Genomic DNA, 18,987 nt, shown 5'->3' with positions numbered 1-18,987 from the left:
TGTTGTCATCCACAAAAATCCAGATATTTATAGATGTTTCTAGTATATTCGAGAAATTAATTATAAAGCTTATAAAAGCCGAGAACAAACAACTCATCTCAGTAGTAGCTGTAGTTCTAGCGAACTGTTTGTTTACTTAATGCTGTGATTGATTTGTAGCGATTTTGCTGTGAGATAGAATTAGTTTCTCTGTTTTGAATTTATTTTTGCTAAACGTTTGACATTTTGTGATATTGTTAGAATATTTTTGAAGAAATATTTCAGCATTTTGATTTATCTCTTGTGGAAAGAATAAATTTTTGTTAACTTTTTAACGTTAACCGTGTTTATTCCAGCCCTTTGTATTCAGTATGTCTATATCAAAACCAAGTGGAAGTAAAATTAAACGAAAAATCGCTGACGAACATAGAATATTCCAAGTAAAATGGGAATTAGAATATTTTTGCTGTGAAATAAAAGATAAAATAATCTGCTTGATATGTAATAATACTATTAATGTACCAAAGTTATATAATATTAAACGTCATTACGAACAACACAAATCGAAATATAACAATTACGAAGGTTAATGAGAGAAGAAAAGTTGAAAGAGCTCAAGTTAGGAGTGAAAAAGCAATAGTCCATGTTTAGTAAAGTATTGCAAGAAAGTGAAGCGGCGGTACATGCAAGCTACGTCTTGTCCGAGTTGATAGCTAAAAATTCGAAGCCTTTTACTGACGGTGATTTCATCGAGGAATGCCTAATGAAAGCTGGAGAAATTGTTTGTCCTGGAAATGTGAAGGCTTTTCAATCAATTTCATTGTCTCGAAATACAGTTGCGGAAAGAGTTACTGATCTGCAGAAATACAATCTACCTTTGGCAAAATTAAATTCTGTAGCTACAGATGGTGCTCCATCAATGACCGGGAAAAACAAGCGCTTCGAAGCATTACTAAGAAAAAAACTTAGTGAAATTCACGGTTCAAACATTCATCATATGCATTGTATTATACATCAAGAAGTTCTATGCACGGAAGTAATAAACATGGAGAATGTTTTGTCATATATAAAAAAAGTTATAAATTTTATAAGATCTCGAGGTTTAAATCAGCGTCAATTCACTGCTTTCTTAAGTGAGTTAGATAGTGAATATTTGGGTTTGTCCTACTATACCGAGGTACATTGGTTATCTTGCTCCAAGATTCTCAAACAATTCTGGGATTTGAAAGAAGAAATATGTCAGTGTTTAAAAACGAAAAATCAAGACGTAAGTTTGTTTTACGATCAATATGGATACAAGATTTATCTTTCTTGGTTGATATAACCAAACACTTAACCGATTTAAATTTATCGTTACAAGGTAAAGATCATATCATTATGAACATGTTTGACATAATTAAAGCATTCAAATGTCAACTACTTCTTTGGGAAAAACAACTTACCACTGCAAACAAAATTTCTCCCGAAATAGGAAAGATAATAACAGAGAAGAGACGTCAAGTATCAGGACGTAAACATTAAATTTTTCTTGTTCTTTTCTATATAAATATATATACAGGGGTTGGACAAAAATATGTAAACACCTTTAAAAAAACATGTTTCTTTGCTTAATATGGTGTAGGAAACCCGTTGGCATCCAAAACAGCTTGCAGTCTTCTCGGAATAGATAAATACAGTTCCTGTATGTTTGCCAAGGGAATATTATACCATTCTTTCTGCAAAATGGTGGCAAGTTCAGATAAGGATGTTGGCGGTGGATAACGAGAACGCACTTTTCGTTCCAATGTAGACCACAGAGGTTCGATAATACTCAGGTCTGGTGACTGTGGTGGCCAGGGAAGATGGGACAACTCATCCTCGTGCTCAGAAAACCAGTCCTGGACAATGTGAGCTGTGTGAACAGGGGCTTTGTCGTCTTGGAAGACACCATCACCATCGGGGAACAAAGTTTGTACCATGGAATGAACTTGATCGTCCAAAATGTTCACATAAGTCTTGGCAGTCATGTGCCCTGACACAGTTATCATGGGGCTAGCAGAGAACCACGATATGGCTGCCCAAACCATAACAGAACCCCCGCCATGTTTCACTCTTGGCAACAAGCAGTCTGTTTTATAGGCTTGAGATGGCGTTCTCCAGACGTAAACTCGGCCAGAAGTGGGAAACAATGTGAAAGAAGACTCGTTGGACCATATTACTCGCTTCACTGCTCTATAGTCCAGGCTTTATGACTTTAACACCACCTTTTCCTGTTACGGGCATTAGCATCACTGATGAGTGGCTTCTCAATTGCAGCACGGCCAGCAATTCCCTGTTTAGGAAGCTCCCTTCTAATTGTTTTGGTACTCGCAGGGTTCGGTAACACAACATTCATTTCAGCAGTAACTTTTGCAGCTGTGGTCTTCTTATTTTTCGTCACAATTGCCCTTAATGATCGTCTGTCACGATCACTTACGTCAGGACACACTTTCGTCCGCGCTGTGATTTAGCAGATGATGTTTTTCCGCTTTTCAAATATGCGGAGTAAATCTTCGATACAGTACCTCTTGAAACACTAAACACCTCGGCTACCTTGCTTACAGAAGCACCTACCATATGTGCTCCAACAATTTGCCCATGTTCGAAGTCTGTTAACTCTGACATAATGCAATGACAACCTCACATAACAGTACTCCGACAACAACTGAACTATTTAGCACATTTACGAAGTTGTATAGGTGGCGTAAGTAATCAAAAATGCCAGCGCCACCTACATATTTCATTAAAATCAATCTTTCTTTTCAAACATGCATTTCACAAGGTGTTTCCATATTTTTGTCCATCCACTGTATATATATATGTATTATTCAAAATAAATCTAAGTTTCTATGAATATTGATTTTTTTTTTTTTTTTTTTTTTTTTTTGCGGCCTGCCTAAAGTTAAACCTTGTTTGTTTGGCCCAAGTGTACCTATGAGTTTGACATCCCTGCTCTACAAATGAGAAAATTTTGTCTTACCTTTTGCTGTCTTCGCACACTTGCAATGTGCTGAATCCAATTTTCGGCGTTATGCACTAACTGTTTCAAAATATTCTAAGATCACTATAAGTCAACATCAATCACATTTAAAATGTAACTTTTAATGTGTACAGTATTTTCAGATCATTGATCAAAACATGGTGGTTAAGTTGATAAACCAATCTATATGCTTTCATAATCGAAAATCAAAATCTTTGAAATAGTGTTCCTAATCAACTAGTGTGCGAAGCATCAAACATCCATCTATCGAACTGCCGGTGGAGAGTCTATGGAAATTCAGAAGGCACGTCGCGTTAACACGCAATGCTATCGCCATCTATCAATTGATCAAAATAATTTCCACATCATATGGCTCCACAGAAAAATGTCCAAACACAAGAGATCTGGTGACCTTGGGGGGCAAGCAATGGGACCACCTCAATCAACCCATCACCCTGGAAATTTCATGGTTTGTATAACTGGCAGTTCATGGTAGTAAATGTCATTGGGGGCGAGGACCCTTTTTATATCATTTATTAACAATGTCACCTAGTGGCTTGCCATTTGAATTCGGACCATATGTCCTGTGACAAATATTACTCAGATATCTGCATTCTATCACCCCCTAAAGTTTTGCCCACTTGTTCAGATTCACTCTGTATAGAAAGGATTTCCATCTAACAGATATAAATTTAGTAAAGTTTTATTGACAAATTTGCCATTACAAATAAGTAAATAATAATATAAATAAGTAAGGTAATCTCAAGTAATAATCTTGAGATTGGTGATTCAACTTTGGCTGTGGGCTGTTTATCATTTGGTTTATATATTCAAACTTCAGAGAACTTCCCCCCCCCTCCATTGTGACCATAGATAACTGAAATTATGGATACTTAATGTATGGGGACTGTGTTTTTCATACTTTTATAGTTTATGTCAGAGTTGCTGTTGCATGATGTTTCATGTTATAAAATAGTATAGGGTAAATAACATGTGCATATGTATGCACATAATGATACAGTCAAAAGTCGTTAATTCGGACACCCGTAATCCGGAATGATCTATAATCCGGACCTCAAAGATAAAATCTTTCTGCGCATGCGCCGCATTGACGCATGCGCATAGGCGTTTTACTCATGCGCGCAAGACATTTACAACTGGCATATGCATCTGCGCAAGTGCAGAATACGTTTTCGCGTGCGCGTTTAATGTATAACGGACGGTAAAAGCTAAAATTATCTAATTATCTATTTCAGTTATTGTTGATAATTGCGTTGTTCCTTAATCTTCAAATTGGATCCGGCTTATTATTTTTTGCAGACTGTAAGAGCAATTTTCTAAAAGTAAGCTTGAACTTTCGATTATGTCAAATAGAATTTCCGATGCTGGAGCTCCCAAAGGATCTAGAAAACGAAAGTATGTTTCGATGTCCATCAAACAAAAAACGAATTGCTACAAAAAATGGATAAAAGCATATCCTTTGTTTATCTAACCGTTCCGAAATCTGTTTATCAATTTCACGCTGCTCTGCGCAGGGGGGGGGGCACGTCGCGGCGCGCAATGAACTGGAAGTTGATCTGTCAACACTATCGTTATCTTCAGGGCAGATGTTTTTATTTTAGTCGGCTTATAATTCCTTACTAAATGTAGTATTTAATTTCGATGTACTCCGTCTTTGATATGATTTAAATCAAATTCCTCGTCATTATAAATATCACGAATACAAATCACATAGTTTTCTGGTTGCAATTTTCTAATTTCGGCTATGAGTAAGGTATGCTTTACGCATCCGCGCGTTAAAAGAAATGTTTAATAAAGTAAACAAATAAATATTAGGCTTCTTTTTTGGTAAATTTGGATACCCTTTAGATCATAATTGCTCATTATTTTATAAATTACGGTTTCATATTTTTAATTTTATAATTTCTGCATGCCATCTTACCAGATTTAAACTGATGATCTATAATCCGGAAAAATCGATAATCCGGAATCGCCGAAGTCCCGACGAGTCCGGATTAAAGACTTTTGACTGTAATAAATAATGCCCTTTCTAGCAAAGATATTCTTAAGCAATAATATTAGTGTAACTGGAAGCATACTTATCTCATATTTAAGAGGTCCAGAGCTCAAATCCCGGCAAGGGCATTGTGCACTTTTCATCTCTCCTGCTTCTTAAAAAAAAAAAAAAAAAAAAAAAAAAAACACACCATATTACTAACATTTTTAAAAGTTCTCTTTACTCTATGAAGCTTTATTTGTTATATAGGGTTCTAATAATAACTTCTATTTCTAGTTTTCTTTTTATATAAATCTGAATGCAAATTATTGGATACTCCTTTCATTGAGTTCTGTGAAGTAATGAGTAGTAAATAATTATAATGATATGCACTGATTATCTTGTACCTGAAATGAGTTTATTCGTTACTTTTCCTTTGTTAATTATGCTTCATTCATAAGTCTAGGTATGTAATAATTTTTGATATTCTGAATTTAAATATTTTGTGCACATCCCTGATTGTTTATTTGTTGAAATTTCTTTTCAACTTAAACAATAAAAGTATCTAACTGAAATATTATAAAATGATTATATAAGTATTGTAAATATGGTTTATGTATGAAATATAATCAAGTTATTACTCATTTCGAATAGGTGTTGATATAGTGCCCATTAAACCTATTCCAAATGTGATAACCTTGCAAGAGGATATCACCACTGACAGTTGCAGACAAGTAAGATGACGCTTAGAAACATTAAATTATATTTTGTTTTTCTTTTGAAGTATTGAAATTTATTGTAATATGTACTTTAGGCTCTAAAAAAAGAACTGAAAACTTGGAAAGCTGATGTAGTGCTCAATGATGGTGCTCCAAATGTGGGAAAGAGCTGGTTACATGATGCCTTTTTACAAAGTATGTAGATTTTATATATAGTTATTACCACTGAATTATTCCCTATCTATTTTTATTATTAATGACTTCTTGTATTTTTGTCATAGATCAGTTGACAGTGAGTGCATTAAAATTGGCTTCAGAAATGTTGGTCAGAGGAGGCTGGTTTGTAACTAAAGTCTTTCGTTCCAAGGATTATTTAGGTCTTATATATGTTTTCAAGAAATTTTTTAAACGTGTGAGTATTTTGTAATTTCCAAATTAAAGATTGTTTGATGAATAACTATATATGCACAGTTGCACTATACTTGAATACCACCAGGAAACTGTAAAATTCATTAAATAAAATTGCATGGTTTCTTTCAAATAACTGTTTTAAAAATGTCTATTTACCCATTAGAACTGCGCAGTTTAAATAAAAGGTGCATCATTTATTTTTTCAAATAGTTTTCTTTATATTTTTTGGGCATAGTTATTATTTTAGGTAATTTTTAAATTTTTAGACTTTTATTTTAATTGTTTGTGTTGCATTGTCTCTTCAGATAATTGTTTTAAAATTTTTTTATTTATTCATTCAAACTGAGCATTTTAAATATATTTATTAATATAAATTTTCCAGGATTTCATTTTATTTATTTGAATTGAGTTTCTTTCGGAAGAATACTTTGTGTCCCAGACTACAATGAATCTGAAAACTGAATATATTAAAAGAGAAAATACAGTAAAGAACAGTTAACACGCCTTTCAATGTCCGTTCAGAAAAGATATATAAATGAGAAAGATGTATAACTGACATTTCAACTTAGGATGACTTGCATATATTGCTTTAAATAGCTGTAGAAACATAAGGTATTTTTTGGAAGCAGAGGAGATGAAAAATTAGCAACGCCTTTGCCGAGAATCGAACCATGGACCTCTCAATTACGTGCTGAGTGTGCTGACCACTACATCATGAAGGTTCGTTAAGAAGGTGGGAGAAATACCTTATGTATTCCCCCTTTTAAAGGATGACTGGGGCTTTTAGGGGATCCAATTGCCAAATCCCGGGTGGGGAAAATCAGCATATACCACCCTTTTTAGTTCGGGTGCCACTGTAGAGATATTAATTATTTCTTTGAATCAGGCTAGACGAAAAATTAGCAAATGCCTTCGCCGGGAATCGAACCACAGACCTCTCAATTACGTGATGAGTGCGCTGACCACTACACCATGAAGGGTTGCTAAGAACGCAGGAAAAAAAACCTTATGCAGTCAAAAGTCGTTTATCTGGACTCGTCGGGACTTTGGCGATTCTGGATTATCGATTTTTCCGGATTATAGATCATCAGTTTAAATCTCGTAAAATGGCATGCAGAAATTCTAAAATTAAAAATATGAAACCATAATTTATGAAATAAAGAACAATTATGATCTAAAGGGTATCAAAATTTACAATAAAAAAAAGCTTAATATTTATTTGTTTACTTTATTAAACATTTTTTTCAATGTAAGTTGTTTAAGTTGCCTCGTTTTATGTGATAATACTTTCTCTTTAATTCTATAAACAGACATAATTTCTTGTTCAGTTACAAAGTTCCGCTGCTCAAGTCCCGTAATTGCTGTGCCGAGAATACCGACTAACTTGTCAATCGAAATTTTTTCGTTTTCACTAACCTGTCTATCATCTTCTTCATGTCTTTATCCATTTTTTGCCGCAATTCCACTTTTTGTTTGATGGACATCGAAACATACTTTTGTTTTCTAGATCCCTTGGGAGCTCCAGCATCGGAAATTCTATTTGACATAATCAAAAGTTCAAGTTTACTTTTATAAAATTGCTCTTACAGTCTGTAAAAAATAATAAGCTGGATCCAGTTCGAAGATTAAGGAACAACGCAATCATCAATATTAACTGAAATAGATAATTAGATAATTTTAGCTTATATTGTCCGTTATACATAAAACGCACACGCGAAATTTATAGAGAAATTTACAAATTTATGTTGGTGCTTTTTTTTCAGTTTGTGCCAAGAGTAGTTCACTTGGCGAACTTCTTAATATATGGCAACCTAGTTTCCTTTCTTGTGAGAGGAAAAAAAGTCACAATCGTTCCTTTTTTTCAAATAATATTCTTTATATTATATTTTTAATTATAACTTATTATTTTAAGAATTTTTTTTTCTTTTTCGAATTTCATTTAAATTTTTTAAGTTGCATGGTTTCTTTCGAATAACCATTTTAGAAATTTCTGTTTACCTATTCGAACTGCGTAAATAAAGGTGCGTCGTTTATTTTTTTTTCAAATAATTTTCTTTATATATATTTTTTGTCATAGTTATTATTTTAGGTAATTTTTTAATTTTTAGACTTTTATTTAATTGTTAGTGTTGCATTGTCTCTTCAGATAATTATTTTAAAATTTTCTATTTATTCATTCGAACTGAGCATTTTAAATATATTTATTAATATAAATTTTTCAGAATTTGATTTTATTTATTTGAATAACCTTTCTTTCGGAAAAATACTTTGTAACCCAGACTACGATACGTTTGAAAACTGAATATATTAAAAGAGAAATTACAGTAAAGCACAGTTAACACACCTTTCATTTTTCCGTTCAGAAAACATATGATATAAATAAGAGAGATGTATAACCGACATTTTAACGTAGGATGACTTGCATACACTTTAAACAGTTTCATCATTGTGCCCATTGCTTTACACAGTTTTATCCTACATTTTGTTTCTTAAAATGTTATTCATATTTTAGTCAAATATTTTATTTTTGAAATCGCAAGAATCAAATATCATAAGATTAAAAAAAATTTAAATTAAAAAAAAAATACAAATACTAAATTTTACTCAAAAATTTATTTTTTCTTCTCTTTTTCTTCAGGCATTTTGCTTCATCATTCTTGCTCTTTTTTTTAGGCATTCTGCAAGTATATTAAAAAGCATCCAACTTTTCGAAACATCTTGGTATTTCTGAAAATCATTTTAAATAAAGTTATCACCTTCCATTTCATAAAGGCCCACAAACGGCCGAGCGGTAAAGTCGCTGAACACTGATAGTTCGCTCCGGGGTTTGAATTCCGGTAAACGAGCTGGTTGCATGGGCGTTTTCGTGGATTTTCTCATGTGTAACGTGTATGCCAGCTGGTTTCCATTAGAAAGTTCTTCACAAAGGCATCCTTCCTTTTAGGCAGATAGCCCTGCTTTGCCATAACTTAATAATCCAATTCAATCCATTTCATCAGTATTTGGTCAGAGCCTTTATCAGTCTTAAGATTCTAAGCATTTTGAAGGCATGAGATGAAAGGAAAGACTGGTTTCATCAAGAGGGAAAACATCTTTAAGAGATATCCACATACATCACTGGATAAATTTCTGAATATTTAAATAATTCAACTAAGAAATCATGAGATTCCCCGTTTATGATGATATGATGTTATATAACGTAATTTAAATTTATACAAACATATAGTCTAAAACCAATCGCTCTTCACTTAAACCTGCAATGATATTGTTTTTGTCCTTTCGGTCAGCACAAGCTCAATTAATGGTATTTGCTGGTGTATACATCCAAGTGTTTTCTCTTTGAACACCCAAATTTCTTGAAGTATTCTGAAAGTATATTCAAAAGCATCCCAACTTTTCGAAACACCTTGGTATTTCTGACAGCCAAATTCTCTTAAAATGTTTGCTTACTTTTCTCCCTAATTTTCTTCATTCCTTCTACATTTATTTTCAATGCTCACCACAAGAAAATTAAGATTTTTTTATTGTTACACTTCCAAAAATTTTGCATTCTCGTCAATTTTTTTTAAAATATCAATTACATCAACTGCGTTTCAGTTGAAGACAGCTTTTCATTTTCTAGACATTTTAACCATAAATAAAGTTTAAAGCAAAATACAAGGATAAATATCAAGGATAAACATACTTTCGCTTTGTAGATCCTTTGGCAGCTCCAGCATCGGAAATTCTATTTGACATAATCGAAAGTTCAAGCTTACTTTTATAAAATTGCTCTAACAGTCTGCAAAAAATAATAAGCCGGATCCAATTAGAAGATTAAGGAACAAAGCAATCTGCAACATTATCTGAAATAGATATTTAGATAATTTTAGCTTAGCTTATACCGTCCGTTATACGTAAAACGCGCATGCGGAAACATTATATGTGAATGCGCACACGAATATGCGCATGCATAAGGGCCTATGCGCATGCGTCAACGCATTATGCTTTGATGCATGCGCAGAAAGTTTGTAGCTTTGAGGTCCGGATTATAGATCATTCCGGATTATGGGTGTCCGGATTAACGACTTTTGACTGTAATATTAATAAATATTTATTATGCATCATTGAGGGAAAAAATTTCATATAATTAATTCTCCGTAAATATTTATTTGAAATTTAAGGTTAAAAATAACTGTCGCAATTCACTGTAACAAAGCCTATAAACCACATTTTGCGTTATTATCACTAAAAAAAAAGATGCCAAATTTCAAAACGCAAAAATATGTAAATTCGTGGATATCTTAGAAAATTTTGAATAAAAAACTAATTTCTTATAGGTACGCACGCTTAGAACTACACCTACTTTAAGATGATGGTAAAAATTTTATAGGTTATAATTCAAAATTTTTTTCAGAAAATTTATAAAATTATTTAAAAATAGAAATTTAAAAAATAAAACACAAAAAATGGGTGAATTTTATTTGGAATGAACCTAAATTTCGAAATGTGAAAGGAAAAATCGAAAAGTTTAAAAAAAAAAGAGATATTAATAAATATATGACAAATTCAATTAACACTGAGGAGTTAAAACTTTGAGAGCTAATTTTTTAAAAACTACTCGTACGATTTTTACAAAACTTGGCAGTATGGCATAATTTGAGTCGTAGAATCGAAATATGTAAAAACATTGGTATGTTATTTCAGAAAAAGTCTGATTTCATGTCAAAATACCTATGTTAGAATAGTGCTATGGATAAATCTAATATATATCCTAAGTTGCGCTTTCGAGACATGAAAAAATCAATTTGAATTTTGTTAATCGGCCCAGTAGAACTGGAGATATAGAACTGTCCGCCCCTTTTTTGCGCAGTGTACATTTAAAGTGCATGTGGGAAAAGCAGGGAATCTAGAGAATTCTTGATCATAATTCCAAATTAAAGTATTGATTACTTCTTGAAGTTTCTGGACTATTGGAAAGTTTCCATTCGAGATTGTCAATTTACTAAACATGATACTTTTTATTATACTGTTGCATTTTTGGAGGAAGGGGGTAGAAATTGAAATGTACTTAAAATTTGGTATGTTGCAACATGATAGACAAATAACATAATAGGTATTTTGACTGTATGATGAAGTTTGATGTAGTTAATTAGAGCAAGATTTAAAAATTCAGCATAAATTTCAGCAATATACTTTCTGTTGTAGTAGCCATGGTCAAAGAAAATGATTAAGTGCAGCCCTGTGACATGAAAACAAATATACCAGCAGAAGATGCACAAAAATGACAAATGTAAAATAAGAGAATTATATTTATGTTTAGTATTTGCATTCAGTTCTTATTTATTCTTATTTCTTATATGTAGTTTTTGTTGGTATTCTTACATATAGTTTGTTTGCCATTTGTGTTAATATGGGTTGAAAAGGGTTCTTTTTTCCTATGCACTAACCTTTTAAATTCTGCTGTATACAAACTAAAATGATACAGACTTGTATAAAATATTTTTTCAAGGAAATGCATTTGTAATAAAAATAAAATGTTTGAAAATGATAAAATGTTTGTAATGTAATAAAATGTTTGAAAATGATCATAAAGGGCACCTATATATCAATAATGTAAGCATTTATAGATGGATTTGTGTTGAAAATTCGTTATGTTACTTAGTGTTCTTTCATTATGTTACTGAGGTATTAAGTAGGGTTGGTTTTTAATGGATGGTCAACCATGCAGTTACTCACAAAAGCAATGATTTTCTTTTACAATGGCTACTGTACGACAGAAGTTTATGCAAATATATTGTGTTGGATTTATGAGACACTCTTGGCAACAAGGTTAAAATTTGGGTTAATTGGAACTGTATTAAGATCCTTAGTAGAGTACTAACTTCAATCTTCCAAGTAAAATAACAGTCCACCAGCGGCCGAGTGGTAAAGACGCTGAACACTGGTAGTTCGGTCTGAGGTTCGAATCCCGCGAACGGGCTGGCTGCATGGGCGTTTTCGTGGTTTTCCCCATGTGTAACGTGTATACGAGACAGTTTCCCTTAGAAAGTCCTCCACGAAAGACATCCCTCCCTTTAGGCAGATAGCCCTCGTGTGCTTTGCCGTAACTGAATAATCCAATAATCCAATCCAAGTAAAATAACATATAGAAAAATTCAGTGAAAAGAAATGCTATTGCAGTGCTGTTTTATGTATAAACTCATGTACTTGATATTGTGGTGGAGTGTAATCAGATTCTAAATCTACTGAATTCATTCCGGTTTTTCAGAAATTTTGTGAAAATCAGTAAACATGATTTTTATTTCACCATTTACCGTCTTTCGATATTATTTAGTCAGTAATCAAAATATAAGGTACAGTTCACAATCTACAGTTTCTTTGGGCGAAATATGAATGAAAATTTACTTCTTATGAACAACAGTAAGTAGATTACATAGCTTTTGGAAATGTGATCCAGTTTCCTACGTAATATTTCTTACTCTTCTGTTGCTGTCTTTTAATTGTTGTATTTCCAGACATATTTTCTTTAAAGGTTGTATAATTTTATATTATTTGAATTAGTACATTCTCAACTTTTCAGCAATGTTCTGTGAGTTTTGAAAATGCTCAAAACTTCCATTTCGTTATTTCTTGAATCCTATAGATATATGAAGAAAACATCCAGGGTAAGTAAACCTGTTGAGATCTAAAGATTTAGCTTCTTGGTAGATCGATATAGTTGCAACAAGAAGGCAAATTTTTATTGACAGGTAATCACAATTTAGTACCAGCTGAACTTCCCAGTAATGGGTAAGACAAAAGTGTCCATCGGAGTTTTATAATCAGTTGTAAGGCTAATATTTGTATTGTGATATATAGTTTTATCATTAGTCTGTAACTTTATAGTGTAACAATATCATCGAAAGTGAGATTTCTGACTTGGTTACAAATTTTGCATTTAGCAGCATATCAGATGACAGACACTAGTATCAATCAAAATCGTAAAAACAACCTTGTATTTAGCGTAAGTATATATTGAAACACTCAATCGATTCCGAGGGCAGCTAAAGGTCCCTCCTCATCAGGAGAAAGAAATGCCTAGAAAGAGGAAAAATAAAGGGGAAGGAGGTCTCAGAAACACGTGGTCCTTATCAGCACTGCACGTGGTTAAAACCGGATTATTTAATCAGAGTTACACTTAAGTTAGGGAGCGAGGGACAACTGCACCTTCACGCTCCCTATTTTTAACTTTGCTAATTTTCTTGTCCTTTGTGTTTGATCAGATAGCCTGGCTCAGTAAAAGTAGGCGGCCAGTGTAACTCTGATTAAATAATCCGGTTTAAACCACGTGCAGTGCTGATAAGGACCACGTGTTTCTGAGACTCCTTCCCCTTTATTTTTCCTCTTTCTAGGTATTTCTTTCTCCTGATGAGGAGGGACCTTTAGCTGCCCTCGAAATCGATTGAGTGTTTCAATATATACTTACGCTAAATACAGGGTTGTTTTTACGATTTTGATTGTCACATTAGCGTGTTTCTCTTCTAGTCTAGACACTAGTATCCTAATCAGCTTTCTGATGTATATATCAGGCACTGAATTTTATCAAGTTATTTATCAAGTTTTTATTTTATCAAGTAATTAATCTGTTCTTTTCATGTAACTCTTTGCTATTAGGTGCATGTAACGAAGCCTCAAGCATCTCGTAATGAGTCTGCTGAAATATTTGTTATCTGCCAAGGTTATTTGGCTCCTGATCACATTGATGAGAAGCTCCTTGATCCTTCTTATGTACTTAAAGATGTTCCAGAAAAAAATGAAACTAAAGCCAAAATACTTCAATTAACCCAGCCCAAAAAGAAAGCCGAAGGTTATGACAATGAAGCACTGGTTTATTGTAAGCTGAAAGCTTCAGAATTTATTTTTAATGAAAATCATCTTGAAAAGCTTAGTAAATCTCATGAGGTACGTTCTAGCCTGATATATTGTTCTTTTTAACAACAGCTTTTTTCATTGGAAAAAAATCTTCAATTTTTACTGTATGGAACATAACTTTTATGTGCATGTCAAATGTAGTATGATATTGCTTCTGGCAATTTAAAATCTTAGAATGTAGATCGCAACTCAAATTGATGTAATGGAAGTAGTAATTTGTATTATTTTCTCTTTTTAAACATGTTAATATTGTTTTTAAATTGCTAAAAAACAATACAATTTAAAAACCTACCTTTTAATTGTTGTATGAAGTATATACCTGTTTAAAAAATAGTGTTACTTTAATTTGCATGAGAATTGTGCTTCTTGCAAACTAAAGATTTTAGCCTTATGCAATTAAGATCTTATTTCAATTTCATTGGTTCACACTGCAAAATATTGAAATTTTTTTCCTAACTTTAAATGCATATTGCTAGGCAGTTTTATCCATCTTGTAATATTTACATATTTAATTATGTCTCAGATATAATTTTTGTCTAATGTTTATAGTCTGAGACAGTTTAATGTGAGATAAAATGCATGCAGACTTTCTTTTGTGCTCTGTAGAACTTCGGTGTTATTCATATAAATAAGTAGTTATGAATCATCGATGATGATTTTATTTTGGCAACAGTGTTTTGTAATAGACACTACTAATGTAAAATATGATATTCTAGCAATAAATGTATATAACTTTTCAAAATCTTTCTATACTTATAAATTGTAGCCACCTTGTAAAAGTTCCTTTCAATCTACATTCAAATTATGATTTTCCTTTGATCTGTCCTAGTGTCTGTGTAGTATAATTTGATCTTTTTATCATTATAGAACTTTTAAAATAATATTCATATCTTAAGGAACCCTTCAAGCTGACTAAAAAATATATTATTGTATGATTAGCCTACACATCAGAGGTTCCGAACCATTGTGACAAAGTGCACATTAATTAATTCGATACTTTTCCATTTCACCTGCGCAAATCTCACCAAGCAGACTTTATTGGTGACAACATACAGTATACACATAAAAAATTTTAACGAATTAACATTTGAATGGTAATGGTTCTAAGAATTTTTTATTTTAAAGGTATAAACATTTAAATATCGTTTAAAATTTTGTAAAAAGCCAATAAATAAAGACATTAATTTAAGAATTTACTGTGCTTTCATGGTTCAACATCCTGATTCGCCGGTTTATATCACATGACCCCAAGTGATCTCATCTCATGTAAACTACATTACAAAAAGCAAATTTTCTCAGTAATTATCTACATTTATTTCAAGTTAAATCTGAATCTGGAATACAAGTTTAAATTATTAAATTCGTACGAAATAGTTAGAATTATTTCATTTTGTATGAATATCTTACTCAGAAATTATGTAAAACTGCAGTGCTTTACTTCGCTAGTGCATTTTCATTAGAATTGATGAATTTAACCCTTGAATTTGCATTTTCTGTATTTTCGCCTTCGGGTGAGCGGTGTGATTGTATCCTAATTGACTTAATTACCACGAATGGCCTTAGGGCATAAAATTGAACTATCTGGTAAAAATGCTATGTAATTGTATGCCAATATTGAAAGGCAATCAATCTGATAAGAAATGGCTGCGACTTGTTTTGAAAATGAGGCGTAAAAGATTACCAGCTAGGATATTCCGCTTGGCATCAGTTTTACCATTATTGGCGAATTTATCGCCTGCGCCGGGAAAACGGCCTTTAATTGTACCTTAATTTACTAGTACCTTTAACCCCTTAACTGCCGCGGGCATATATATACGCCTTGCTCAGCCGATGCGTTAACTGCCCCAGGTGTATATATACGTCCTTCCAAACTGCTATCATTTGCTTTGCACTGCTACACCTAAAATTATTCGCAAAGTTAACGCATCGGCTGCGCATCTGGGGCAGTTAACGCATCGGCTGAGCAAGGCGTATATATACGCCCGCGGCAGTTAAGGGGTTAATTGTGTAGTGATTTTGTGTTTTTGCCTTGTTCATTTCATGTCTGTCTCTAATAAATATTGAATATTCTTATGTTACATATTTTTTGGGGGGTCCCTGCTAATCAGCTTTATACATATTTTACGTTATTTGCCAAAGTATCACAATTTGAAAAATTGTTATCCAATAAACAGAAACAGAAAAGTCGATAGTTTTTTTTAAGGAAAATTTATGTGCATTTTTGTTTTTGTAATGCTTCTCATTTCTGTGTTTCTTTTTTCTTTAATTTATGTGTAATTATACAACTCTCTCTCTTTTTTTATTTATTTTAAAGAAATTCTTGCGTTAGGTTGTATCAGATATGAACAAAGTTGGGAATCGTGGCTTTACATTGCTATTTTTTCCAGAACACCAGCGTTCCAGTAGGGTTGTCAACTCAGTGCAGTCAAAATTATGGACACTATATATTCGTATTAATTCCACTGTTATTATCATTGTAAATTATTGAAATACAATTTTAGAATTGTGTGAATGAACAATTTCTTAAAACTTCCAAAACAACTGAAAAACAATTCTTTAGTAATTTAAATAATTACATACCTGCCAACTTTTACGAATTTTTCGTAATTTTTACGAAATGCGTTTGTTGTTACGATTTTACGATAGTAATCCATTTTTTACAATTTTTTCCCTTTTTCAAGTGTTTTTAGTGATTTTTGTTGAAATTTTAGAATTTTTCGCCAATTCAGCGATTTTTGCCTATTGCATCGTGTTTTACCGCCAACTACCGACTACTTCGAATCCAGTAACCTGCAGTTTCTCCCAACTCGCCGCTTAACCAGCCAATCCAATGCGCTGAACTTGTTTCTCCCACTCTTTTCTTTGTGGACGCCAGAATATTTTTTTCGCGTTTGCTTCAGCAGCAAGGGAATTACTCAGCGAGTGTGGATTGTCGCATTCTTCTTTTTTTTTTTTGGTTTGCATGTGCTACAAATTTTCTTAATATGCCGTTGTTACAAAATGAGTTAAAAAAAACCGTATTCTCAATATTTTCGGCCTGCCTACAAAGCCGAATTTCCAACAATTAAAGAATCCTTCAAAGGAAATAATTATGCATTTTGCAACGTGTGCGTGTGTGACTTCATAATAAGTCACGGTGGAAGAAGCGATATTGTGAAGCATGTTAAGTCTGAAAAGCATGAAGTTAATGCTTCGGCTTCGACAACGTCAAAGAAAGTGGATGATTTTTTTTTCAAATTCGGCTATGAATTCGGATGCCGATGTCATTTTGGCAGAGTGTTTGTTTACTGCATTCCTCATCGAACACAACATGCCCTAAGCGCTGCCGATCACGCCGGTCAACTTTTCAGACGGATGTTTCCCGACTCCAAGATTGCTCAGAAATATGCTTGTGCTCGCACAAAAACATCTTCTATTGTGAACGAAACTGCTTGCGATGCAAAAAGTAAAACGATAGCTGCACTCTAGAATTCAGCATTTTCGGTGTCAATCGATGGCAGCAACAACAGCGACTGAAAGCTTTACCTCAGCATTGTCACATATTTCTGTGATGTTTCTAATGAAATGAAAACTCATCTTTTGCATCTTCCATTGTTAAATGGACTGGGGAAAATATTGCCTCCTTGGTAATTAATGAGTTGAAACAACTTAACATCCAAATATCAAACTGCATTTCATTTGGTGCAGATAATGCTCATGTCATGGTGGGTGACAAAAAGGGTGTAGCCTCTTTCTTCAAAAAAGAACAAAATGAATTAATTGTTATTGGATGCCCATGCCACTTAATTAATTTGGCAGCAGAAAAAGTTGCAGCTGCTTTACCATTAAATATTGACCAGCTTCTGATTGATGTGTTTTCTATCTGGAAAAAAGTGTAAAAAGAAAAGAAAACTTAAAGAATTTCCAAGAACTGTGCTCTGGTGAAACGAGAAGAATTCTGAAACATGTATGCACGAGATGGTTATCCTTAGGCAGAGCGCTAGGAAGGTTTATTGAACAGTGGGATGCATTGCTAAAATATTTCCACGAAGAGACCAAAATGAAACCACAGATCCCATCAAATTTGTCGGTATATAAGATTCCGAAAACCAACTTTGCTTCTAATCAAAATGCTTTAAAAGGGAAAAGCCAACACACAGAATCAAACCCTTTAAAAAGAAAATGCTTAGAAGACTCCTCAAAGGTCAACTTTGTTAAAGAAGTTGAAGGGAAGAAGAAACAGTCTTCTATTAGCCGGGAGGAAAGGATTTTCTATCTTCTTTCTTCGGATTTGAACAAAGCATATTGTAGTTTTGTGTTAAGTACCATTAAGATTTTTGAAAGTGTAAATACCCTTCTACAATCAGCTTCGCCAAAATCTCCCCTGCTTATCCAAATTCTTAATGATCTTTAGAAAGAACTTTATACTAAGTTTGTAAAACCGTCTGTTGTGAAAAACAGTGTGTTGATTCGTGTTGCCTATAATAGTTTGGCAAATCAAAAGGATGACAATGATCTTATAATTGGAAATCAAACCAGGGAACTTGTAAATTCTTTGAAAGATCATGAAAAAAAAAAAAAAAAAAAAAGAATTTTTGTAATGTGTTAGAAAGTACTTTTCCTCAGCCTGTGATTACATTGTAAGGAAGTTTCCTTTGCAAATGAAGTTCTTTTAAATGCTGAAGTGGCAAATTTGAAACAAAGTGAAAATTCATCTTTTGAAAAGATTTGTTTTTTTATTGATAAATTTCCATTTTTGTTAACAATTAAAGAAAATGAATGCCATAATGATGCTTTAGATGAACTACAGAACCAATTTTCTGCTGCACAGTTTGAAGACTTTGCCAGTTCTGGAGAAGATAGACTTGATGTCCTTGTTGGTACCTTAAAAAGAATAAAAAGAGCTGATGGAACACCAAAATATGATAGACTAGCAAGAGTTTTATGGGCTATTCTCATAATTCCACACAGTAATGCTCAGTGCGAGAGAGTCTTCACTGTTGTGAAGAAAA

General features: G+C 33.0%; 1 protein-coding gene across 3 annotated transcripts in view; it reads left to right on the top strand.

Moving 5' to 3' along the window:
- Positions 1-18,987, top strand: part of LOC118194616 (pre-rRNA 2'-O-ribose RNA methyltransferase FTSJ3) — a 108,225-nt gene that overhangs the window by 26,984 nt on the left and 62,254 nt on the right. For all 3 annotated transcript variants that reach the window (XM_085817192.1, XM_085817191.1, XM_085817190.1), the window contains exons 3-6: positions 5,628-5,707; positions 5,788-5,887; positions 5,974-6,104; positions 13,739-14,026. In XM_085817192.1, the coding sequence (XP_085673318.1) occupies positions 5,628-5,707; positions 5,788-5,887; positions 5,974-6,104; positions 13,739-14,026 (599 nt within the window). The remainder of the gene's footprint in view (positions 1-5,627; positions 5,708-5,787; positions 5,888-5,973; positions 6,105-13,738; positions 14,027-18,987) is intronic.

This window comes from Stegodyphus dumicola, chromosome 5 (genome assembly GCF_044657685.1).
Source record: "Stegodyphus dumicola isolate Sdum_Otavi_A_Nest chromosome 5, ASM4465768v1".
Lineage (NCBI taxonomy): Eukaryota > Metazoa > Arthropoda > Arachnida > Araneae > Eresidae > Stegodyphus > Stegodyphus dumicola.
This window is presented reverse-complemented; position numbering and strand designations above follow the sequence as displayed.